General features: G+C 48.3%; 1 protein-coding gene across 1 annotated transcript; it reads left to right on the top strand.

Annotated features, from left to right (window-relative positions):
- The first annotated feature begins 903 nt into the window (after positions 1 to 903).
- HRK (harakiri, BCL2 interacting protein) lies at positions 904 to 19,717 on the top strand. The gene is made up of 2 exons (XM_081539704.1): positions 904 to 1,235; positions 19,235 to 19,717. Exon 1 carries the CDS (start codon positions 904 to 906, stop codon positions 1,177 to 1,179), a length of 276 nt encoding a protein of 91 aa, XP_081395830.1. The 3' UTR covers positions 1,180 to 1,235; positions 19,235 to 19,717.
- The last annotated feature ends 6,545 nt before the right edge of the window (positions 19,718 to 26,262 follow it).

Here is a 26,262-nt window from a genome sequence, read left to right as displayed (position 1 = left end):
CTACAGACTAACCCGGGCAGAAAAGTAATACTGACAAAAGAAACATACGAAAATAAGTTTCCTTCTGGAAAACCCCTAGTGAGGGTCTTTCTCGGGTAGAGACGCGGTACGCTGCAAACTGCAAAGGCTAAAGGCCAACCCCCAGCCCTCCTTCTGCCTCCATCAAGGTTTTCAGCGGCACTGGGGGCGCTTTAGGGTCCCAGGGCGTATCTCTAATGGGGGTGAGGGGGGGGTCGGATGTGTTTGTATCCGCAGCCTACAGGTGCGGAGTCAGAACCCAAAGTAGGCACGCTGGGTTGAATCTGGCCCTCTCAGGAGATTCTGAACCGACCCACCTCTCCCATTCAAAACAACAGCTTCGGAACATTTTTTTTTTTAAACTAAGCTGAATCCGACATCAGCTTCATCCAAAACGGCAAACAAGCCTGTTCACATCGCCAAATCGGAATCAGAGCTTAATTCAGGAAAAAGAGAAGGAGAAAACCTCCCCCGGCGCTCCATGCTTCCTTGAGGGTCTCCTGCGACCCCTTCAGCCCGAGACCTCAGCGGTGCTTTCAGGCGTCCCAGCGCCCCGCGCTCCTCCTCTCCCAACCTGCGCGTCCCCTCGCGGCCGGCACCGTTAGGGTTAAAAGTTACCTCTCGGTTTCTTCTGCCTGCAGCCCCCCCCCCACCCTCGGGGCCGGATGATGTAACCCCCCTCCCCGCGCCCTCCCCGCCCCCCTCCACCATGTGACACTTTAATTAATAATAGCGCCGTCAGCACAACAAACGCACAACACAAGGAGAAACTTGGTGTCCAGGGGAGGCCCCCGGCGACTGGAGCGCAGCGGAGGCAGGCGCAGAGGCCGGAGGGAGAGGAGGCGAGGGGCGACCGGACGCGGGGAGGGAGCGAGGCGAGCGGTCATGTGCCCGTGCCCCCTGCACCGCGGCCGCGGCCCCCCGGCCGTGTGCGCCTGCAGCGCCGGCCGCCTGGGTCTGCGCTCGTCCGCCGCGCAGCTCACCGCCGCCCGGCTCAAGGCGCTCGGCGACGAGCTGCACCAGCGCACCATGTGGCGGCGCCGCGCGCGGAGCCGGAGGGCGCCGGCGCCCGGCGCGCTCCCTACCTACTGGCCCTGGCTGTGCGCGGCCGCGCAGGTGGCGGCGCTGGCGGCCTGGCTGCTCGGCAGGCGGAACTTGTAGGAACGCGGGGCTTCTTGGTGGGGCCGGAGCCGAGACCCAGCCGGAGCGAGCAACAGGTATGCGAGCTAGCGCCAGGGCGCGGCGGCTGGGGACTGGAGACGTGAGGCTGGATTGGGAGCCGGAGAGCTGCAAGTTTGCGGCTTCCCATCGTCTTCTTCTCTGCTCCCTTCTCTCTCAGGGATCTCCTCCCCCTTCTTAGACAGTCCCTATCTCTCCTTCCACGTACCAGGTCCACCGTTTCTGTCCCTCGTCTCTAACTCCTTAAGCGCATCCTGCCACTCCCTCCATCGGGGGCCTTTGGGAGGACTTTCGCCTCCGTAAGTCCCACCAGCCCCAGCCCTTCAAGCAAACACGCAGTGCAAGTAAAAAAGTGTGCTTGCTCAGAGAACAGAGTTACAAGCCACGCCAAAGCATTATCATCTATCGCGGTTTCAAGACGAGTCCTCAGTCCCCTTCCTGCGGCCTGCCATTCCTAAGAGCCACCGTCTCCATCACCTCCGCCCCAAACCCTGTTCTCCTTCAGCGTCACTTCTCCAGTTTCTGCAGCCCATCCTCCGGCGCCCGGACCGCATCTCGCGACTTCCTCCCCCTCCAGGTTTCAGGCCGGCTCCGTCTTTCTCCCTAAAACTTTGCACTTTTCCTCCGCTCTGCCAACTTCTTCTCTCCTCCAGTGAGGTGTCCCATTCAAGGAACTCGGCCTCCTTCTTCACCAAACGGAGGGAGCTGAGATGAAGGCGATGTCCCCAAATGAGCGGGAATCTGAGGCTCTTAGGGAAACTCCAAGGGGAGGCCTTAATGAAAGATTATTCATTGAGCTCTCTCTGGGTGCTAGGCCTTGTTAATGGAGGGCATCTTTGAGAGCCTGCGGTATGCTAGGCACTGGTCGGTGATGGGGGTGGGGAGTGAGCAGTGAGTGCCTACCCTGTTTGATACCAGTGGAAGAAAGGTACTGGGCATCTATTGTGCGCTGAGTCCTTGGGTTGGGGAATTACTGAGCAGCAGCTGTGCGCCCGGCACTGTGCTAGGCACTTGAGGGGAGAGAGCAGGTCAGGACTGTCTTTTCAGGTTCTGGAATAGAGAGGAAAGCTGCAGCGAATGGGGGTGGAGAGAATCAAGCTGAGCCCACCACAGGTGGGTCTAGGGCCGGAAGGTGAGAAAGCCAGCCCCGAAGTCACGGCCCGCAGACGCCAAGCACTCGGGTCGCGGCCGAGCCCCGCGGTGCGCCAACACCCTGGGAAGCTGGCGCGGCGCCTGCAGGGAGAGGCGGCAGCCGGAGCGTGGGGGGTGGCAACGCCCGGGAGCTGCGGGGATGCGCGGGGTGTGAGCCGGGAGCGCGGGCGACAGATGTCGCGTGGGCCGGCGCAGCCCCGGCGCTGGAGAAGAGAGGTGCGCGCTTCGGGGCGCCCTCTGCCCGGCTCCTGGAGGTCCGATCCGCTTCTCCCTCTCGCGAAAGAGAGACAGGGGGCTGTCCTCGGCCGCGGGGGGCCGGGCGGGGGCTGCCGGCTCCTGGGGGCAGGAACAAAATTTTGGATGGGGCACGGGGAGGTCAGGCGAAAAAAGGGAGCCAAGAAAGAGACGCGAAGCCCAAAGTGTGTAATTTAGGGAAAGGAGGAAAGAAGGTGGGAGAGGAGGCAGAGACCAAAAAAACAAAACAAAACAAAACAGCGGCGAGACGAGGAAAGAAAGTCGAAGAAGCTGGAGAAAAAGAGAGACTTCCTGAAGAACAAGATAGTGGGAACGTGGATGAGAAAGATGCGAAGCGAGAGGAACCCAGTGGAAATGGGGAGGAGGGTTAGGACATCGCTTCCTCCAGTCTTGGGGTCCGGGCGAGTTTCGAGATGCGCTCCCTTCTCAGGACTCGACGGTGCGGGATGCTGGGCGTCTCACCCCCCCGGGACGGAGGGCGCTCAGCCAGAGCCAGACTCTGTGTTCACTTCGGGGCCGAGGGATACTCCAGGGGTACTCAGGAGAAGGCTGCCGCGGGGGAGGTGGCCCGAGACCTCCGCGAGGGCGCGCGGGGCGGACGCAGCGCGCCGCTCTGGGCTCGGGCGCGCGGGAGGACCCACGCCACCCGGAAGGGGGACGAGGAGGAGTTTGGGAGGAGTTTCGCTGGGGCGACGTCGGCTAAGCATCGTCGCCGCCCCGTTTATTTCCCCCTCCTCACTCTGTTTCTGCCGCAATGTCTCGTGCGTCCCGACTCCAGGCCACCTCCCCAGCACATACTTGGGTTCTCCTCCCGCCTGTGTGTCCCTGCCGGGCGTCCCCAGCAGTTACACCCCTCTAGGGTCCTTCCTCCTTGGGTGCCCTGACCCTAGGATGCCCGGCACCCTCTCAGATCGCCTATAGAATGGTAGAATGCATACCACTACAATCCCGGGGTTCGCTGCACTGGGTCTTCCAGGCTTGGCTCCCATACCAGGGACTTGGCTTCTCTCCCTGCTATCCACCATTCGGGCCTTTCTTGTGCTTTAGGCTTAACTGGGGGAAACCCATCTTTGGTTAACCTCTGGTACGTTAGGAAGAAGTAAAAGGAAATCCCCTGGGGAAAGTCAGTTTTTTGAGTTCTGTATGTGGTCCTCTCCACATTTCCTACCCTGGAGGAGAAATGGAAATGCTCACAGGGTACCTTAGGGGTTTCAGGGAGCCTGAATCCACCATCCACGGCAGACCATTCTCTTAGGCGTTAAAGGCAAGCATAGCTATAGATAGACAGCAGTTTCAACAAAGTGGTCTGGAGCCTCTACTGTGAGCCAGCAATACTTTTCTCAGAAGTCATCATTAAACAAAGAGCCAACCTCCCCTCCAAGACTCAGTTTTCCCATATGTAATGTGGGGACAATAACAGTACCTAAATGTATAGGTGTTGTCAAGAAGGTAAAATGAGGTCGTATACAGAAAGTTCTAAAACAGTGCCTTGTGCATCAAGAAGGGATTGTGCATTTAATACCTGTGTTTGACTATGATTGTACCTTTCTTTCTGAAAGTAGACAACATTTTGCCATTGTCCTTGCTGGTGGTTCCACACTATTCCTACTTGCCATTTTGGGGAATCAGGGCCACATGGGCCCGGATAGTATATTAGTGAAGAGCATGAGTTTAGGGATCAGATGAAACTGGATTTAAGTCCCAGCCCAAGAACTTTCTGACAGTGTGACCTTGGGTAGGACCATAACCTCTCTGAGCCTTTATCTGTAAACCTCAGCTATATCTCCGTCAGGGTTGCTGGGAGGTCGATAGGAGGCCATCCATTTCAAATGCCCAGTGCAGTGCCTGACACTTAGTTCAGTCCTTAGAGGATGCTATGAAATGGTTAATGACATTCTTATTGTTTCAAAGGGGAAACTGAGGCAGAGAAAGTCCACCTGAGTCGTCCCAAAGGATCAGGGGCAAAGTCAGAGCTGACATTGGAGGGTCTGTCTTTGGGGGCCTTCACCCAGCCGCCCCTCAGATGATTTGACGGGTGCAGGGGAGGAGAAGATACTGAGCAGCAAGCAGAGGGGGTGGTGAGCCTCGAATTCCTGCACTAGAGAGATTCCCTTTCTGAGAGAGCTTCCAGGAAGTTGGTGGGGGGGGGGCTCCCTGGAGGCTGGGGAGCCCGGAGGAGAATGGGTGTGTTTTAACCAGTCACTGCTCAAAAGATACAGGAGAGGGAACAAAAGATGCTTTATGGTAAGCGCTGGCTGGCGGAGGCGTGCGAGGGAGCAGTGTGTGCCTTGGGAGGGGGAGGGGAGGGGAAGAGAAGGAGGAGGATTCTGGCGGGGGTGGGGGGGGCTAGGGGTGGGCAGAACCTTGCCTTAGGACTAAGGAGAAGTGGAGAAACGGGGACTCTGCGCGCCCAAGAGGCGACGTGGTCAGCAGCAAGGAAGATAATGGGCCAGCAGGAGCCCGCTTTAATGAATTAATGACGGTCTGGCCTGCCCGCCAGACATGCTAACTGGTTCTTGGCAGGTACTTTGGGGATTAAGTGGTTAAACCTGGAGGCGCATCCTTCAGGCCTCCCTCCCAGACTGCTGCATCCCTGCCAAAACGACTTTTACAGCTTGAAAGCCTCAGCGGGGAAGAAGGAAAGGAGGGAACAGAAGGGAGGGAGACAGCTGTTGGGGAGGACCACCCCCACCCCCTAGGAAGGGGCCAGATGTGCAGGACTGGGGCAGCCCTTCTGCCACATGGTCCCTGTCTGGAGTCATTCGCTTGCTTGTTGAGAGGCCAGGGCACAAGTGACTGAGCTGTGGATGTAAACACAGCCACACCCGGGGATAATTAATACACCCCCAGATGTGGGCTGGGTGGATTTGGCGACCGCACCTCTGGTTTTTGAAACGTCAGCTTTTGAGACCTACGCTGGGAGTAGGGAGGACGCAGAATAGTGAGGGCTTCGGTTTCCCTTCTGGACATCACCCTGTGTGGTAGGATTTCACCAGAGCAACAAGCTGCCCCACAGTGTCCCTAGCTCATGGCAACTTGCTTGTCGCATAGTAGATACAAAATAACTATGATGAATACAGTACATGAGTCATTCAAAAACTGTGTCAGATGAGTATTACTGTTTCCCAAGTTCAGCTTCTTCCACTCATTCACCTATTAATTCTTGAGTTCCTGCTGTGTGCAGGGGATGATGGACACAGAAGGACCAAGACATTAGAAGCCCCTGCCTCTCATGGAGCCTACATTTTAGGGGAAGAGTACAGATGATAAATCACTAAAGATTGTTCCTGTTACAACTGCTGTGTAACCAATGACTCCAAAACGTAGTGGCTTAAAACAACTATTCGAGGGCCTTCCCAGGTGGTCCAGTGGTTAAGAATTTGCCTTACAGTGCCTGGGATGCAGGTTCAATCCCTGGTCTGGGAAGATCCCACATGCCAGAGCAACTAAACCTCTCCACAACTAGAGAGTCCATGTGTTGCAATGAAAGAGCCCACACAACACAATTAAGATCCTGTGTTCACAACTATGACCTGACACAGCCAAATAAATCTTTAAATAAATATTCTAAACTATTGTATATTTCAATTGAATATTTAAATACTACACATTTAAATAAATATTTAAAAAACCCACAACTATTTGATTAGGCTTAGAAATTCTAAGGGTTAGAAATCCAAACAAGGCATAGCAGGGGTGACTCATCGCTGTTGCAGGCTGACTGGGGGCTGGAGTCATGGGAGTGGGATCTTCATTTATATAAAGGTCTGGCTGTTGAAGTTGGGTGTTGGCTGGGACTGCCAATCAGAGCACTTATACTCAGTCTCCTCTTGTGGCCTGGGCTTCCCCATAGCATGGCAGCCTCATAGTAGATGGATTCTGACCTGGTGTCTTAGAACTCCAAAGGCAAACGTCTCAGAGGGCCAAATGGAAGCTGCTTTGTCTTTTTTGACCCAGCTTCAGAAATCACTTTGGTCAAAGGACTTCCCTGGTGGTCCAATGGCTAACACTCCTCACTCCCAGTGCAGGGGGCCTGGATTCGATCCCTGGTCAGGCAATTGGATCCCACATGCCTCAACTAAGACCTTATGCAGCCAAATAAATATTTTAAAAAGAAAGAAAGAAATCACTTTGGTCAAAAGCAAGTCACAAGTCAGCCTAGATTTAGGGGAGAGTGGAATTAGATCCCACCCCATGGGTAGCAAGGTTCTAGAATAGCAAGTGTGGGCATCTTTGGATTATGCAGTCTAAGCACAGAATTTCAGAAAGTGCTGCAGGCTCTGAAGGTAACACACAAAGATAATGTACAGGCAGGCCTCGGAGATACTGTGGTTTGGTTCCAGACCACTGCAATAAAGCAAATCACGAATTTTTTTGATTTCCCAGTGCATATAAGAGTTACATTTACATTATACTGTAGTCTATTAAGTGTGCAGTAGGATTATGTCTTTAAAAACAATGTATACACCTCAATTAAAAAATACTTTATTGCTAAAAAATGCTGCTGACCATCATTTGAGCCTTCTATAAGTTGTAATCTTTTTGAAATAATCACATCAAAGATGACAGATCGCAGATCACCATAACAAATATGATAATGACGAAAGAGTTTGAAATATTGCAAGGATTACCCAAATGTGACACAGAGACATGAAGTGAGCAAATACTGTTGGAAAAATTGCATCAATAGACTTGCTCAACGCGGAGATGCCACAAACCTTCCATTTGTAAAAAACAAAAACTACTGTGAATACTCTGAGGTATGCCTGTCATAGAGGGAGCCTGGTGCATTCCTACCTGCAATGGATAGTGATGGCCACTCGAGGAGAAACCAAGGGACCAGTGACTTGAGTGATGAGAAGGAGCCAGCCATGCGGGTGTCTGGAAGAAAGGTGTTCTGGGGAGGTGACACTTCACACCGTATGTTTGAGGAAGAGAAAAAGGAGCAGCGGGCTAAGACCACAGGAACTAGGGGGAGAGGAAGTCAGATGGCAGGCAGGGCAGATCAGGCTGTGGTAGAGAGGGTGAGTTTTGCTGTAAAGGGAGTCACAAGTGCCGACAGCACAGGAGGAGGTGCTTAGTAAGTGGAGGATTAGATGTGATGCAAGAAAGAGAACGGGGCTTCCCTGGTTGCTCAGTGGTAAAGAATCTGCCTTCCAATGTAGGAGACTCGGGTTTGGTCCCTGTGTTGGGGAGATCCCCTGGAGAAGGAAATGGCAACACACTCCACTATTCTTGCCTGGAAAATCCCATGGCCAGAGGAGCCTGGCGGGCTACAGTCCGTGGGATTACAAAGAGTCAGACACAACTGAGCAACTGACCCCACACACAGACATCAATAGTTTGTATATGTCAACCCCAATCGTCCAATTCATCCCAGTCTGCCCTTTCTCCTTGGATATCTATACATTTGTTCTCTACATCTGTGTTTCTATTTCTGCTTTGTAAATAAGATGGTCTATTCTAATTTTCTCAGACTCCTCATTTATGCATTAATATATGATGTTTGTTTTTCTCTTTCTGACTTACTTCATGCTATATGACAGTCTCTAGGTCCATCCACGTCTCTACCAGTGACCCAATTTCTTTCCTTTTTATGGTTGAGTAATATTCCCTTGTGTATGTGTATGTATATATATACACGTGTATGTACATATATGTATACACATACGTGTGTGTGTGTGTGTGTATATATATATATATATATATATATAAACCACATCTTCTTTATCCATTCCTCTGTTGATGAATATTTAGGTTGTTTAAGGTCTGAGAGATTCTGGTCCCTGTACTGGCTCTCTGATGACCAACCCTCAGTGCCCTTAGAAGGTTGTAGATACAGGCTGGATTTCCATCACCTAAGAAATTTCACCATTCAATTCCATATTGTCTTTCCTCCCTCCTTCCTGCCCTAAACTGGTGCCCCTGCTATTGGGTGGGGATCTCTGTTTTAGGCCAGGTCAGTGAGATGTGACCTTCCAGTAGTGCTGTACACCCAGGAAAAGAGAAGGCTCCTTTACCTGCCCTGTGCGGAGAAAATTGACTACTCCACAGAGTGTTGCCATCTCTAATCTTTTGCTCCACAGGCCACGGACTTGGGCAAGATGGAATTAAATAGCTTTGGGAAACTTTATGTAATAAAGTTCATCACTTTTTTAGGAAAAAAATAGTTTTTTTCTCAATTATGAAAAATATTACAAGCTCATTATCAAATACTTGGAAAATACTGAATAAAAGAACATTTTACTCGATTGTTTTTATCTCACTACCCGTTGTTAACATTTTGATAGATTTCTTTCCATTAAAAAAAAAATGCACTGAGGGGACTTCCCTGGCCGATGGTCAAGACCCCATGCTTCCACTGCAAGGGGCACGTGTTCAATCCCTGGTCTGGGAACTAAGATCCCGCATGTTACATGGCGTGACGAAAAAAAATGCACTGAGAAGTAGGTTAACAAATGGAATCCCTATAAATACATTTTCTGTAATCCGACTTTGTCACTGTATCATGGACATTTCTCCATGTTTTATAGTATTTTCCGTGACACGCTTCTTAGAGGTTACTTAACAGGTTACCACCAGGTTACCAAACAGAGGATTTCTCTGTTTGGCTCTTCCATCATCTGCCTTCTCACTCGGCTATTACTGGAGCTTTGGATTGTTTCCAGTTGTGATACAGAGCGTCCTTGGGTGTCAGTCTTCGGGTACCTCACAGAGATTTTCTTAAGGAAGGCCCACAGGTGGAACTTTGGTATCAAAAGTGTATGTAAACATTCTTTTATTATAAAGGGTGTCTAAAGAGTATGAAATCTTGTGGGTTCTAGATGAACTCTGCCATTTGTTCCCATTTCTCATTTATGTCACCGGCCACTATCCAAAATGTGGTTATCGCTTGACTCTGGAGCTGGCTGTTGCCATCCTAAGCTAAATCTGTGCTGTGTTTTCACGGACTATTCTCCTTAGACCACACCTCTAGCCCTTGTTGGAGTGCGTAAGTGCAATGACGGCTGGCATGCCCATCCCAACTTCAGGGAAAGGCTCCAAGTCATAGCAGTGTCACCGAGTTTGAAGGACTTCTCCGCCTGCCTAGCTGTACTTGTCATTATGGCACCATGTTCATCTGATATTCTTGGATTTGGCACATGGTAATTAATACATACTGCAGGATGCTAACATACTGATGGCGGGGAATCTTAGACAAAGTGATTTTGGAGGCGTTTTCTAAGGGTGGGAATTTGCCAGGGGCCATGAGATAGATTTAAGAAGAGGTACCATTTTCATAGGTTTCCCAGGTAGCACTAGTGGTAAAGAACCTGCCTGCCAATGCAGGAGGCATAAGAGACGTGGGTTCCATCCCTGGGTCAGGAGGATCCCCTGGAGGAGGACATGGCAACCCACTCCAGTATTCTTGCCTGGAGAATCCCCATGGACAGAGGAGCTTGGCGGGCTATTGGACACGACTAAAGTGATTTAGCAATCAGCACGCACCATTTTCAAAGCCCAGATTGAAAATGTTTTAGCCTGTTAGCACATCATGGAACCTCATTCTTGATTCAGAAAATTGAACTGCTGGTAACTGTTTATCTAATTCACCCAGATGTTTTGCTGACATAGGACAGCTCGGTGGAATGTGACATGAACTTTCAAGTCAGGCTGACTCTCAGGTCAGGTCCTAATCTGCCATCTCCCACTTGTGTGACCTTAGGCATGTATAAGGTATGTCACTGATGTTCAGAAATGGTAGAAAGTGGTAAATGATAGTGCAGGATATGTGTTCTTGTTTGGTGTAAATTTAAGTCCATGGGCTCATATTCATTGTATGGTGGGAACTCTTAAGGGACTTCTCTGAGCCTTCTACACAAAGCAGTTGCCAATCCTGCCTCCTCAACTCTATGGATCACCAACAGCCTTCTTAAGTCACTGCACCAGGGCAGGAGGAACCTCTAGAACACGACTCCCCACCTGTCCTAGGGGACAGGACTCCCCTACTGTCCTGGGGGACATTAGTCCTGGGGTCCCCAGGGGCCCCCAATTCATCACTTATCCCAGCGCCTGGCATGGTGACTGGTACAGAGCAAGCATTCACTAACTCCTGAATGAATGAATGGATGAGTAAATGAATGAATGAATTTGGGAGAGGCCTAGGAAATTTGGGATCCTTTCCCAGAAATGAGACACACAATTGGCTGATTCATACTCCTTTATTCCTCTCCCCCACTTCAGAGAGAAATCATAGCTCTGACCTGAGTCTCAAAAGATCTAGGACCCCAAGAGATCACTGTTCCAGAAGCATAGCCAGAGCTAGACAGGACTTTGGAAACCACCTCACCCAACTCCCTCACCTTATAGATGATGAAGCTGAGGCACAGAGAGCTTCTGAGGGTTAAAAGGAGGTGGGCTTACATGCCAGCTGTCCTTGTCTAAGAGTACCTTCATGTCTAGGCAGAGATCGAAACCTGGTGGTTTCCTGGCTGAAACTGGCCTGCTGTTGAGTTTTATTTGACTTGCATGCTTTCTCCCCAACACTTACAAACCAGGCACTTTCATATAGAAGCCCACATTTTCAGTTTTCCTTGAAAACATGGAAAGATCTGACAACACCGAGTCCCATGTGGCAGTGAAAGGCTGGAGATGAGTATCAGAAACCTCTTTAGATGTGACACAAACTCTCCAATGACCGTGGCCACTCCTGCACTGGATCTGACACGTTTAAGTTGACAACCCCTGATTTCAGAGACCACTCCACCAGAGGTCCCTTGATGCATAGATACACCCACACATGCGTCCTATTTTAAATAAATGAGATCATTCTGTTCCTGCTGTTTGTAATCTGCTTTTTCCCCAATTAAAAAAAAAAGGTTGCTGCGATGTTCCCATGTCAACAGAGGTTTTCATCATCTCTTTTTATGGCTGCATGGTGTTCTGTTGCTTGGATGGACCATGATTTCCTCATTTGGTCATCTCCCCAGGGACATTTACACTGCTGCCCATTTTCTGATAGTTCATAAATGAGGTTTGGTGAACATTTTTGTTTGAACAACTTTGAAAAAAAAAAAAGTGAGGTTCCTACAGGTGAAGTTGTTGGGTGAAAAAACGAGTGTGTGATAATGGGATACGCATGGTGAGATTGCTGTCAGAAGGATCTGCCCATTTGATCTGGCGTCAGTTCTGTGCTGTGCTACTCCCCGCCTCCCTAGCTTCTCAGTGCTTACCCTTCTGGACATCGAGTGAATTTGGCATTCACGGCTCACCTGCCAGAACTTCATAGTGGGTGGAGCTTTGAGTTCTCGGGACTCTCTCCAGAGACTTCATGTGATCAGTAACTATTCACTGGACTTCCCTGGCGGTCCAGTGCTTAAGAATCCGCCTGCCAATGCAGGAGACACAGGTTCAGATCCCTGGTCCAGGAAGATTCGATACGCCGAGGGGCAACTAAGCCCGTGCACCACAACTACTAAGCCCCTGCTCTAGAGCCCGTGCTCTGCAATAAGAGAAGCTGCCGCAATGAGAAGCCCATGCACCACAACAAAGATAGCTCCCGCTCACTGAAACTAGAGAAAATCCCGCACGGCAGCGAAGACCCAGCACAGGCAAAAAATAAATACATTAATTGATTTTAAAACACTATTCACTGATAGAATTGACAACATGCAGCCCAGACAACAGGGGCAACAGACAGATAGGCAGAGAGAAGCAAACACTTCTTCCAGGAGCTGCCAAATAAATGGCCGCTTCCTTTCTCGTACACCCTAAACCTAGCCTTCTGCCCTGTTAGTCCCCTCAACCACCGTCTCTTCAGAGCCCAGTGTTCCTAACTGGCCAGCATGAGCTACACGGGTGGAGATTTAAATGATAACATGGACCAGAGCATCTTCCCTCTAGGAGGATTCCACTTGAAGAACTTTGTACCCACGATTCTTAGACATTAGGACCTACCACTGGTACCATTTGAGCCCCATGGTCAAAATCAACTTGTTGAAACCAAAGATGAAAGAGTGGGTAATATAAGGACTACTGTAAAGCACAGGGAACTCTACTCAATACTATGTAATGACTCATATGGGAATAGGGTCTAAAAAAAAGTGGATATAGGTACATGTATAACTGATTAAAAAGCAGAGCATCACAGTAAAACATCACTTTGCTGACAAAGGTCCATGTAGTCAAAGCTATGGAGAATCCCATGGACAGAGGAGCCTGGCAGGCTACAGTCCACGGGATCGCAAGAGTTAGACACGACTTAGCGACTAAATCACCAGCACCATGGTTTCTCCAGGAGTCATGTATGGATGTGAGAGCTGGACCATACAGAAGGCTGAGTGCTGAAGAATTGATGCTTTTGAACTGTGGTGCTAGAGAAGACTCTTGAGACTCCTTTGGACTGCAAGGAGATCAAACCAGTGCATCCTAAAGGAAATCAACCCTGAATATTCATGGAAAGACTGATGCTGAAGCTGAAGCTCCAATATTTGGGCCACCTGATGTGAAGAGCCGGCTCACTGGAAAAGACCTTGATGCTGGGAAAGATTGAGGACAGGAAGAGAAGCGGGCAACAGGGGATGAGATGGTTGGAGAGCATCACCAACTCAATGGACATGAGGTTGTGCAAGCTCCAGGAGATAGTGAAAGACAGGGAAGCCTGGTGTGCTGTGGTCCATGGGGATCACAAAGAGTCAGACACGACTTAACAACTGAACAACAACAATAACTGACTCACTTTGCTGAACAGCAGAAACTAACACAACACTGCAAATCAACTATACTCCAGTAAAAATCAATTTTAAAAATTAAAAAAAAAAAATCCCCAAAGATGGAAAAGTTGGGAAGTTACCACTATTATTCATGTGCTCAGTTAGCCACTGTCACTTGACAGGTTGAATTGAGCACCTACTGTGTGCCGGGTATGCTGCTGGGCCCTGAGGAAACATGATGGATCAAGGGAGAGACTCGGTGTACATGCACAGAAAGTGTCCTGGGTGGCTCAGGGGTGGAGTGAAGGTGGCTTTCTTTTTAGGTCTATATCCTTCTCTGCTATTTGGAACTTCTAACTTACCACATATGCAAACAGCAAGAACAAAAAGGTTTTTTTTTTTTTTATTTAAAATTGGGACCCCTTAGGAGGGAACCCAAGAGTCCTAACTCTTCTCTGATGTAGGGAAAAGGGAGTGAGACTTCTGTTCCATCTAACGCTGCAGCCAGATTCACAGATCCCCACCTGCCATGCCTCAGCCCAGGCAGGTGGGGTCTCCAGGTTTCCTGTCCCCACCCCCATCCCAACCCCACCCCTCCACTCTGTGGGTGTAAAGTGGAAACAGGGACATTGAAAAACAGAAGTTTCATGAATCTCCCCAGTTGTGAGCTTTGGTTGTGAGTCAGCATTTGAGAAAATGCTTTATGAGCCAAGTTTGAGGAAGAATATCCCAGGGGCAGGACAAGTGGCTCTTAGGGGGTGGAGGATTTTACATTTTTAAACTAATTTTAAATTGTATCATGACTCCTTGCTCCTTGCAAAAAAAAAAAAGGAAGTACAGTATGTAGAGGACTGTAGTGTTCTTTTACTCTGCCCCTAAAGTTACGCCCCTGGTGTAACTTTCAGTCTGGGTGTATATATAACAACAGTAAAAATCATAATAACAAATGGGTCGGTGCTTTCAGTCCTCACATCAACACAATGAAATTCAACATACTGCCCCTCTCCTTTTCCATATAGGGAAATCGAGGCTGAGAGAGGTTAATAACTGGCCCCCAAAGTCACACAGCTTTTAAGTGTTTGAATCAGGATTCCAACTCAGGTGTCAAGCTCCAGAATCTGGGCTCTTAACCATTAAACTATTTTGCCTTTCTGCAATACTTTTTAAATGGATATATAGATAGGTATAAATGTCTGTGTATACACATACACAAATACACATATTCATTAAAAGAAAAAAAAGACTTGGGCTATTTGCTCTTTTCAGTTAAATATCATAGCCATCTTTCTATCTCAATACATTTAAAAAAATTGTTTTTATTTTGTATTGGGGTATGGCCAATTAACAATGTTGTGATAGGTTCAGATGAACAGCAAAAGGACTCAGCCATACATATACATGTATCCATTCTCCCCCAAACCCCCTCCCATCCAGGCTGCCACATAACATTGAGCAGAGTCTTTGTTGGTTATCCATTGTAAGTATACTTACAGTATACTTAGCAGTGTGTACATGTCCATCCCAAACTCCCTAACTGTACCTTCCCTCCATCTTTCCCCCATCCCCTGCCAACCATAAGTTCTTTCTCTAAGTCTGTGAGTCTGTTTCTGTTTTGTAAGTTCATTTGTATCACTTCTTTTTTACATTCCACATATAAGGGATGTCATATGATATTTCTTCTTTGTCTATCTAATTTAGATTTACCTTTTTCTAATTTTCATGAGGCTTGTTAATCCAGTCTCCTGTCAGCAAACACATAGGGGACTTCCCCCGTGGTCCAGTGGTTAAGAATCGGCCTGTCAATGCAGGGAACACCGGTTTGATCCCTGGACCGGGAACTAAGATCCCACATGCCTTGGTGCAATTAAGGCTGTGCGCTGCAATAAAAGAAGCCACCTCAATGAGAAGCCCACTCGCCATACTTAGAGAAAGCTTGTGTGCAGCAATGAAGACCCAGTGCAGCCAAAAGTAATAAATAAATAAAAAGAAACATACGGGTTGTTTCCAAAGTCCAGATTTGTAATAAATTGCGAATTTGTTACAAATAAAGCTGGAGGGGACATCCTTAAGTACACTTATGTGACTACTTCTGTCGGCTAGTGTAGGGTGTCCCATTTAAAATCCCCTAGAAGTGTACGCACTGGCCCACCCACTGATTGTGGAACATGGTGATGTGTCCACTGGCTTTTTCATGCAGTGCAGAGGAGTGCTTCTGATGTTTGTCCTTCACTGTAGACCCCAATCTGTAATCAAGATGCCAGCTGGTGCAGGAATTTGTCCATTTAGCAGCCCTGGGAGAGCCTTAGAAAGACTCGTTATTGGCTCAATGATTTATAGGTAGGAAAAGTGAAAATCAGTTGCTGGTCCTAGTTTTGCAAGAAAACAATACCGTTTCTTGCCTGATGCCACCTTTTTTCCCCTTCATCATCTCAAGTATCAACACAATCTCAGTTGTTACAACTCTCTGATGCAGTTCCCTGCTCATCAGGGTCTCCTGTTTGAGCCATACCTGTCACTGCCCTTGAGCCTTGCTCAGCCTCTTCCCCACCTAAACCATCTTCCCTTCTTCCAAATATAGAAAAAAAAACAAACTGCCCTTGTATTTTCAAGATCCAGTTGAAATCCTGCTTCCTCTCCGAAACTTTCCTGGTGACGTAACCGCATCCCGATTTCTAGGCTCTAAACACACCTGCAGACAATGATCTTTTGCAGTCCTGGCCTCTGGTATTTCATGTCTTCCCCAGTAAGACTGGAGGCCAGTTGAGGGCAGAAACTGAGCTTTTTCTAGAGCAGGGAACAATGCTTATTAGTACAAAGTCAGCACACTATAGCACACGGTAGGTGCATTCTCTCTTTACTTTCTGTTGTTAAAAAAATACTAATTTTTTTATTTGGCTGTGCCAGGTCTTAGTTGCAGCATGTGGGATTTAGTTCCCTGACCGGGGTTTGGACCCGGGCCTCCTGCATTGAGAGTGTGGAGTCCTAGCCACTGGACCACCAAGGAAGTCCCTCCATCCTTCCTTTTTTTGTACCGGTATTTAAGGCAGCATAATCGCCTTAGGCTAATATTGCAGGGTTCCACTGACTTTTGCTCTATAGATCAGTATGACTAGGCACCAACAAAGTAAGATTTTTAGGAGTTACAGAAGCTGGTTTCCATGAACTAAATCGAGCGTGTTTCTCAGTTGAGTTGACGGTGACTCTGAATCTGTATTCCATGAAAACACAGAGCAGCTACACAAGGAGGAGCACTTGTGCCCTGATGAGACAGGAGGGGAACAGGGTTGTGGTGGTTGGCAGGTTGCAGGGATCTTCTCGTTCCATCTGAGCTGGTCAAAAGCAAAAGATTTGAAGTTGCTTATTCAGATCCTTGTGACCCTCTGATGCGGATGCATTGGGTTGGCCAAAAAGTTGATGGAAAAACCCGAACCGACTTTTTGGCATTCAAATAGCTTGTGAGGTCCACACGATTGTGACTCCCCTCTTTCATACAGTTGTATGTACTGACCAGGGTCCAAGTGAGAGACAGAGAGCACCCCCAAACTGATTTATCAGAGGAGAGTTTAGTAAAGGTTCAATGGCAACATGTGGGCAAGGTTTAGGAAATCAGCGAGGGTGCCTGCAGTCCTGTCTCCACTACCACGCCCCCACCCCTCCCTGGCAGGCTTGCCTAAAGGTGAAGACAGGGACCGGAGCCTGGAGCGGAGCCTGGAGCTATGGCAGAGAGTTTCCTGGCAGGCGCTCCAGCCGATCTATGGCCGTATTTGTGGCCCTACGACTGCCTTCTGAGAACTCAACCCCGCAGGAGGCCACAGGCCCAAGTGAGCCTGTTGGTGCAGTTTGGAAAAGTCAATATCCTGGACTGCTGCCTACCGAAGGTCATCAAGTGATCTTTCTCCTACCCGACGTGGTTTGTAACAGGCACAAGGCAGTTTCCCTACCACCTGCTGTAGAGGAACGTGTGAATTGTTGTCTCCTCTGCTAACTCTCCAGCCTCATCTCTCCCATGGCCCCGTGGCCCAGTCTTCACTTGAGCCTCATCACGCTCCCCGACCTTGTCATGCTATGTCATTCCTCTGGGTCCTGTTTCTTCTCCCTTCCTCCTACTCCAGTATTCTTGCCTGGAGAATCCCATGGACGGAGGAGCCTGGCAGGCTACAGTCCACCGGGTCGCAAAGAGTCGGACACGACTGAGCGACTTTCCTTTCCTACCTTTCCTTTCCTCCTCCTCCTCCCTCCCTTCAACCCCCTCCCCCTTCCTCTACTCCCTCTCCCCCTCCTTATATCCTTTTAAAGTGCACATGTTGGGACTTCCCTGGTGGCCCAGTGGCTAAGACTCCACGCTCCCAATGCAGAGGGCCCTGAGTTCAATCCCTGGTCAGGGAACTAGATCCTGCATGCTACAACTAAGATCTGGCACAGCTAAATAAATATATAAATGAATAAATATTAAAAATAAACTAGCAATCTGGTGGCTCAGACAGTAAAGAATCTGAAACCTGGGTTCCATCCCTAGGTTGGGAAGATCCCCTGGAGAAGGGAATGGCAACCCACTCCAGTATTCTTGCCTGCAGAATCCCATGGACAGAGAAGCCTGGCGGGCTACAGTCTATGGGGTTGCAGAGTCGGACATGACAGCAACTAACACACAGACACACAACAAACTTTTAAAAAATAAAGTACACCTGTCAGTGGTGTTTATGGCCATCCCCCAGTCAATTTTAGGGCATTTTTATTTCCCCAGCAGAAGCCCTGGACCCATTAGCATTTATGTCCGCCCCCCCCCCCAGCTGTTTGCATTTCCCCCCAGCCCTGGGTGACCATGAATCTGCTTTTTGTTTCTATAGATTTGCTTATTCTAGACATTTCCTATACATAGAATCATACAATATTTGTCCCTTTCTTGTCTGGCTTCTTTCATTAGCATCATGTCTTCAAGGTTCATCTGTATTATAGCATGTATCAGTGCTTTTTTCCTTTTTAAGGCCAAATAATATTCCATTCTATGGAAATACCCCACTTTATTTATGCATTCATCAGGTGATGGGCATTTGCATTGTTTCCACTTTGGGGCCATTAATAGATAATGTTGCTCTGGACATTTGTGTACAAGTTTTTCTGTGGATGTATAGCTTCTACCCTCTTGGGTTTGTACTATTTTTTCAGCCCTGCCCAGAATACCTTACCTTAACTTGGCTAATTCACTGGTATCATTCATTACTCAGCAGGGGTCTGTTTGCTCTTTCTCTGAGGACTTTTCTTAGACTCCTCCTCCTCCCTCACAAGCAACCTCTCCTCCGGTCCCTTATAGCCCATGCTTACCCAGATTGCAGGCTCTTCCCATGACACTGTCATATTGATTTTTATCCTATCTTCCCTTTGTTGGCCTCTGAGCCCCTGAAGGGTAAGAACTGTATCATTGGATGTTTAACACCTTTGGTTGTGCTTGGCATGTTCATCAATGAAGGAATGGATGGATGGGTGGGTGGATGGATGGATGAAAGCAGAGACTGTCCTGCAAGTCTGCCTTGAAGACGGATCTATGAAATGAAGAGATGAAGGTCCTGTTTCCTGACATGGAGGAGCAAAAAAGTAGTGTCTTTACATTCTCTTTTTTAATCACAGAAGATGCCTATGTAAACCCATCTAGGTCTGAAAGCAGAGACAGGTGTGTGTGTGTGTGTTTGTGTGTGTGCACTCACAAATGCATGTTTAGTGAAGGCTGCTACGTGGACAGGGCTTTGTGGGGAGGGGCAGCACCAAGACCACCTTTGGGGGAACCTTTCCTCCCAAATCAGAGCTTTGGTAGCTAGCAGCTCTCACCCATCCCCCTCCCTGACATACAGGGCTGGCTGTGCAGCAGTCCAAGGCGCTGACATCATCCCCAGCGGCTGTCTGCATGTGCCTACTGACTGAAATACAAATCTTTATTTCTGCAGGTTGGTGAAAACCCTGTGTCCTGGAGAAAGCTGGTTCCTGTTTTCCCAAGGGGGAGCCCAGAGCTTGAAAAGCCACAGTTGGCACTTCGAGAAGGGAAGTGGAGAATAAATACAGCTCCTGGAGCAATAGTAGCAACGAGGAACGGGACTGGGGAAGCCCTCTGGATGTCCAGCTGCAGAAACAAGACACCCCAATGCTATTTACATACAGCTCTCTATATATAAAAAAAAGAAAATATGAATATTACTATTCAGTGCATGCCTTGTCGAGGATGTGGTCCCCTCCCTTTTCTGCACCTTCCAATGTGAACTCTGATGCTCTTTCATGTCTGGGGGCACTGGAAGAGAGATGCTTACTGTGTACCTAGAAAATTTGCAAAGACTGGTGGGAGTTAGCCTCAGAGGCGACCAACTGCCTGGGAAGGGATGCTGGTGGAGGAAGAGGTGAAATGGCAAAAGGCAAAATAGGAAAAAAAAAAAAAAGTGAGGAGGACCTGAGGCCAATGTCATAGGGGCAGAGCCCAGGGATACCTCCATTTCTGTCTTCGCAAATCCTAGCCTCTCTCTGTCTACCTAGATAGATGGCTAGTCCCGCTGTCACATCAAGACAAAAGGCATTTTTCCCCCCCGACCAATCTGGTGTCTCTGGTGCTTCACTTAAATCTTGCTGGTGCTAAGCATGTTCTTGCTGGTGCTGCCATGGTGTTCTGTTGCCAGACCTGCAAGGCCAGGGAACGAGAGAGATGTCTATTTTGCTGTTTCGGATTCTTTTTTAAAAGGGATCAGTCACAAAAGTGCCACTTGAGAGTCTTTTCTCTTTCTCTACGTGGGGATGAATATCCAGAGGTGTTTTGGAGCAAACCTTGGGGTCTGGGATGGAGGTGGGTGCTGATGGCACTGAGTGGCTTGCTCGTTATGAGGCAGAAAGCTGACCTCACATGCAGGTTGTTTGCTGTCTCTTCCACCCCCACAAAAAGTATCCTGGGAGTTCAGTCCACAGCCTCCCCCACACCCCAAGGGGATTTCAGGGCTTAGGTTTTATGGATTAAAGAGCCAAGAAATGGCTAAGTTCTGGTCAAGGGTGATTTATAAGCCAGCGACGCTGGGGGAGGGAGCAGGGTCATTTAAATGAAATGCACCAGCATCTCACTGACTGAAGGTCTGATGTGTTTTTTTTTTTTTCTCCAGGATAAGCTACTATTTTCAGAAGTTTCTAGAAGGGCTAAAAAAAAAAAAGATGTGTGCTGGACTGAGACTTGGCTGCAAAGACTCTTTAGGGAGCAATGATTATTTTTTGCTTTCGTTAAAAAAAAAAAAATCCAACAACAGGTATTATTCCTCTGTGCAGGGTACACCCTACGGTTTTTAAAGCTGAGGTGGTGAGGCACCAGACTGTAGGTCCAGACAGTCATTCTACAAGGCTGGGTTTGCAGGTCACCACCCAGTACCTGTGGACAGTGGGTGTCCTGGGCTGTTCTGCAGACACCCTTCCAAGAAGCCAGCAGAGGGATCATCTGTTTTAAGGCTGACACAGGGCTGAAACAACAGTTCTTTCCTATGGGCTTTGCTGAAAGTTACCAGGTCCTTTAGAATGCAGGAGCTTTCAGTGTTGCTGCAAGCTGGGAGCTCTTTCTTTGAAAAATAAGTAAGTGCATGCCTTATGTTTTCCTAAATAGCCCTTTAAAGAAACATGCAACTCAGAACTGCTGAAGGTGAGGGCAGCTTCCCCTCTCCTCCCAGACAGCTTGGAACTCAGCAAAGCCAAAGGGAAAGCTTGTTTATGGACAATTTGTTTCCCTCAAGGCTGGAGCCCTTCCTGCAGTTATGTTTACAGGGGATGGGTGTGTAGCCACAGTCGTCAGGTAGCGGCAGGTGACATCCCCACCAAGCCGTGAACTCAGAGAAGGCAAATTCACTAGAATGAGATGAAATACAGCCTCTGCTTTCAGTCAGTCACTTTCGTAGGCAGACGCTAGACTTTTCAGCTGACCCCATTTTCTGGGGAGGGGTTTTCATCACCATAGTTGTATCTGATCACAGCTCTCTGCTGCTTTAAGGCTGCACCTTCAAGACCACAGTGGGGATGTGCTGACCACCTGGACACAGGTTAAAGGTCAGAGAATCCCCTTTTTCGACCCTGACTAGCTTATGACATTTCTACTGGAGGATACACACTCCAAGCGCTGGGGTTTGGGGCAACTTTTGTTTCAATGAAGTCACACTGCTGAGAACTGGGCACCCAGGACCCTCCTGATGGAGCTTTACAGCCAAGTCCCTTGTACATATTCTCTTGTATTATTAGAAACTGTGTATTTATCTAACCCTGGGTTTTTCTTGCACATCATTAATTTGAGTGCATTTCTCCACTGCCCCGATTTTTGACAAGGGGTTGTTTTTAATGCTTGTTTTTATATGAGATTTGACTTCTTGATGGACATTTGTATTAGGAAATTGAAGCATGATATATATGTATATATTGTCTCCACTGTCTCTCCCGTTGCATTACTTGGATTGCATGAGATAGTGGGGTGGTGGTTTTTTTTTTTAAATATTTCCACAGCATGCAAAGTGCTGGCACCATCCCTCCCTCTCCCCCTTCCCCACCCCCTTGCTTTTCTCTGGCTGCCAAGGAGTCATTGATTTTGATTAGCTTCACTGCAGAGCGTCTGTGAAGAGAGAGAGAGAGGAAGGGAGGCTTTGAAATAAATTTTAAAAAAGACCTCATATCGGGTTTCAGCAGACAGCAGTGAGAGAGAGAGACAGTGTGTGTGTGTGTGTGTGTGTGTGTGTCCGTGCAAAGCAGAGGGAGGCCTCTGAGATCATCATTTAGGTAGCTTGCTGCATAATGAGGTGAGGAGCAAACAGAAGGGCCTCCTTTCTGGTTGCTCTCAGAACGCAGGGATCAAGGAGCCACAGGGATTGAAACCTCTTGGGACTCAACATTCCAGATTAGATCCATTGCCTTCTGAAAGCTTCTCTCCCTTACCCCAACTCCCACGAGCAGAGAAGATCTCTTCTCCCTTTTTTAAATGTGGGGTTCCCTTTCCTATTCCCTTGGGCATAGATATAGCTTGAGTAATAGGCTTCTTTGGGGAGCCCTGTGCCTCTCTGGCTGCTGTCCATGGTCCTAGGCGGTGCATTTCCTAGAACCCAATTCCCATTTTGTTCCTCTTTCACTGGGATCCTGGAGACTTTCCCCCCACGTCTTCCAGTGGTTTCATTTTAAAGTTCTTTTCTAGCTTGGTGAGGGGGAAAGGGTGATTTAAACAATACTGTCACAGAACAACGGACCTGTGACTTTGGTTTCACAATTCATGTATCTGATCTCATGCACTCCTACCTTTATTTTCATGTTTCTGACAGTGACAAAATATCACTTCCCCTCTTGCTTGGGAAATTAAGCAAGTCCTCTTTGATGGTACACAGATGTCTTTTGGGGACACTGGCTTGCCACTGTGGAACTGTTGAGTGTCCACCTGGTATTAGAGGCTGCGGTGATCAGAATACAGGTTTTGTTCTTCTATGTTGACATTATTTCCTTTTCTGAATGTCCCCTTAAGTCCACCTGGGCCCATCACAGGGTCAGAAGCTGGTTTAGGGGATGAGGGACAGGCTAGACACTTTAGCCTAGTCCCATGGGAACTGATGGAAGAAGCTGATGTCAAAAGTGTCATTTTAAAGTGCAAACCAAAAGTTTACTTTTTAAAAGTTTAATTAATTCATTAAACACCTATTTATTGAGCACCTACAACACACCAGGTTGTAGAATGTCCTCTGGGAAGAGATTTATGTATTGATCATGGAGGGGTAGACCCGCTTGGAACCAGACGATACTCAACGTCTCTTTCCAGTCTGGTTCATGGTCTTTAACAGATTTGTCAGGTCATCGCTGTGACCCCAAGCCTTGCTGGCAGATTGTTCTACAGAATTTATATTTACTAAGAGCTACACTCTCCTGAAGGTGATTCAAAAGCCGATGACCTCAATTCATTCCCAGCACGAAAAGGCTGGTTCTTGCTGCTTCACACAGCAAAGAAGCTGTGCTAAGTGCTTTCTGCGTTTACCCCTTAGCTATTCCTCACCCCCACGTTGGAAGACAGTGCTGGTATTATTCCCAGTTGAAGAAGCTGAGGCTCAGAGAGGTTACGCAACTTAGCTAAAGTTGCACGCAAAGAGTGAAGTCACTGAGCCAAGATCCAGACTCAGGTTTCTGTGACCTCCGCCCCTCTCTGCTGCCCCAGTCCCACTTCCCTCCAAGCCCATGAGCTAACCATCCTGCTCCACTGAGTTCCTTCCACAGCACTGCTAGTTCAAAAGCAAGCACATGCCTGGGGTCCAGCAAGGAGCAGGGAAGCCCCACTTAGGTTGCATTTGGGGGCACTCCAGGACAGGCTAGATGGCTTAGCTGGGAATTTGTATCTGTTCCTGGCCCTTTGTGTTCCTGGTTTCTGTAAGGTCCCTGGGACAAGTATCTCATTTGCAAACAAGTTCTGTTTGACTTACTTCCTAGGACATAGGAAGTTTTTCTCCCCTCCTTCCTGTCTCCTCCCCCGCTCAAACCCCCAATTTCCTTCCCTCAAGGTCTTTTGCACTATAAGCGCCCAGGAACCCCCTGTGTGTGGTGGGGATGGCTGTGGGGCTGCTTGGATCCTCAGTGAGGCCTCTGACTCAGCTGGAGGGGCAATAATCTTGGGGACATTCCGTTCCGGGTTTTACCCTTGCTGGTTCGTTGTGCTCTTTTGTAAGAGGAATTTCATACCTTGGAGACGCATTGTACATATTTGTAATGACTTTATTAAAAAACAAACTAGTTGTGTGCTTCCAGCCAAAGGCCTTTGTGTGTTCATTTCCTCTTGGAAGCTTGGTCCCCAAAGACTATGGAAGGATTTGGCCGCACATGCCACCCTTCCCTGGGACAGAAGGCCACATACTCATCTCCTGTCTATCAGGTTCCTGGGAACACCCCAAGGGAAGGGTTGGCCTAAGCAGTACCCTTGGGTTGAGCAACAGATTGGGGGAATGTGTCCAACAGTCCAAGGTCAGTGCACAAAAGCATCATTTATGCATGACATCTTGTGGATAAGCAAGTAAGCCTACAGACTCATGTCTTCAGCTAAGGATGAATGAACCGCTCTGGGTGGGGTACTTTCACCTGCATTTACCCGGTCTGAGTCGTACCAAGAGACCAAGTTCTAGTTTCCTCCTAAGAATGGTAGGTTGAGGACAGATTGTTTTTCTAGATAATAGGTCCTCTCTTCTTTGGGGACCCACTGCTTCCCCACTCTCAGTCTGTAAGATTTGGAGGGATGGACTTTCTTTCCCACCCAACTCTGTTCTGACATCCAGAGCTCACCACCCAATACAAGCTTGTCCAGCGCTGTGAGTCCCCAGAGCTAAAATGATTGGTTTGCGAACAAATTAATGAGAATAAGGCTCAAGACTCCTGCTGGAGCTTTGGGGAAGCAGGGGCTCTTTGCTGAGGTTGTGAAGCTGGAAGAACACAAGCACAGAGCTTCCGGGTCCCCTCTTCCCAACACATGGGAACTGACCACCTGAAAATCAAAGCATCTCAAAGGAAAACAGAACTGAGGGATGAAAAGATGTGATTCTAATGTCCCTGGAGCCCCTGAATCCAGCTGTACCTGAAGCCAATGCTGTTACATGAACCAAATAAAGCCCTTTTATTCAAGACATAGCTGACTTGGTTTAGCAATAATTATGACCAAAAGGTTCTGCCTGATGATGCTTGTGTGGCTGGCTTCCTAATGCTGACCTGAGAAGCACCAGTTGTCACTACTGCTATTTATATTTTAAATACCCGTCATCATCTGGGGTCTGGGAAAACCCCTTGAATCAGCTCATGCACCTGGTGTCATTCAGCCTATAGTGAAGGCTGCAGTGGGCACTGTAGATGCCACACTGAGATCCCTTCTGATTCCTCTTACCACTTCTGGGTGCCGTCTTGCACCTTTGTGTGTTCTGTGGCACCTGACACCTTCAGAGGCTTGGAGCCTCCTGAATGGAGTGCCTGAGAGTCCCCCCCACCCCACCCCCTGCATAAGCCCACAGCTTGGAGCACAGAAACCTCAGGGTGGGACCAACCCTGAGATGCAGCTGATGCTCCAGAGCTCCCCGTGGGACCAAGCTGAGCTGGGACTTCTCTGAAAGTCACCCTCTTGTTGGGCTCCATCTCCTCCCTCCTCCATTTCACTCATTCCCTTACTGGTTTCTCCTGGGAGAACTTCCTTAATAAATCATGTGCAACTCAATGGGATCCACTCTGGGGAAAAACTGCCATCAGAGAACCACCCCCTGCACAAAACACCTCTTTGAAATTGTCCTAAAACAGGTCCACCTGGCTTCAAGAGGCAAATGGAGACTCAAAACCCAGATGTAACTTTTATCAACACATCATATTTATTGGCAGACTGTAACTTAAGGGGACGTTAAACACACCAAAGGCGGCTCTGTTTGGCCCAGAGCAAACATACTAAAAGATTTCAGGACTCACTTTATATTTCCTATTTCCAACCCCAAGTCTTGGCAGCTTGGAAGTCTCCCCATGCCTCTCACATGATCCCCTTAGGAAGATAATGAACCTGTGACATCCAGGTCCAAAGCTTGTTTTGTTTTTTTTTTTTTTCCTTTTTCATTTCATATTTATTACACTCAAGATCTTTTACATTAGGAGAGCCATTTCCAAGGACTCCGTGGAACTTTAGCCAGTGAATCATAAAATATTAAGAGCAGGACTCTCCCACCTGACACTCAATTAACCCTGCCTCTAACAAATGAGTTTGAAGAGCCAAGGTGGATAAAAGACAGTGGCATTGTTCTTCCTTTCCAACTGTGACTCTTGGCTGCTTTTACTAAAATCTCGTGTTAGGGAAAACATGCAGCTTGATGTCTGGAAACCTCTGCCCCTGGCCAGTTTCTCCCCCTTGAGCAGAAGCTAAATCCTCCCACCCAAAAGGAAACCTCCAGAACGTGACTTTCCGCCAGAGGGTGGGATGAATAAATAAAATCTA

The sequence above is a fragment of the Giraffa tippelskirchi genome, chromosome 11 (assembly GCF_054371585.1).
Source record: "Giraffa tippelskirchi isolate mGirTip1 chromosome 11, T2T-mGirTip1v1.2.pri, whole genome shotgun sequence".
In the NCBI taxonomy this organism is placed as follows: Eukaryota; Metazoa; Chordata; class Mammalia; order Artiodactyla; family Giraffidae; genus Giraffa; species Giraffa tippelskirchi.
Note: the sequence above shows the minus strand (reverse complement) of the source record. Positions and strands in the feature narration are given on the sequence as shown.

Coding starts and splice junctions, on each gene's coding strand:
- HRK (XM_081539704.1), top strand. CDS start 904: ATGTGCCCGTGCCCCCTGCACCGCGGCCGCGGCCCCCCGGCCGTGTGC.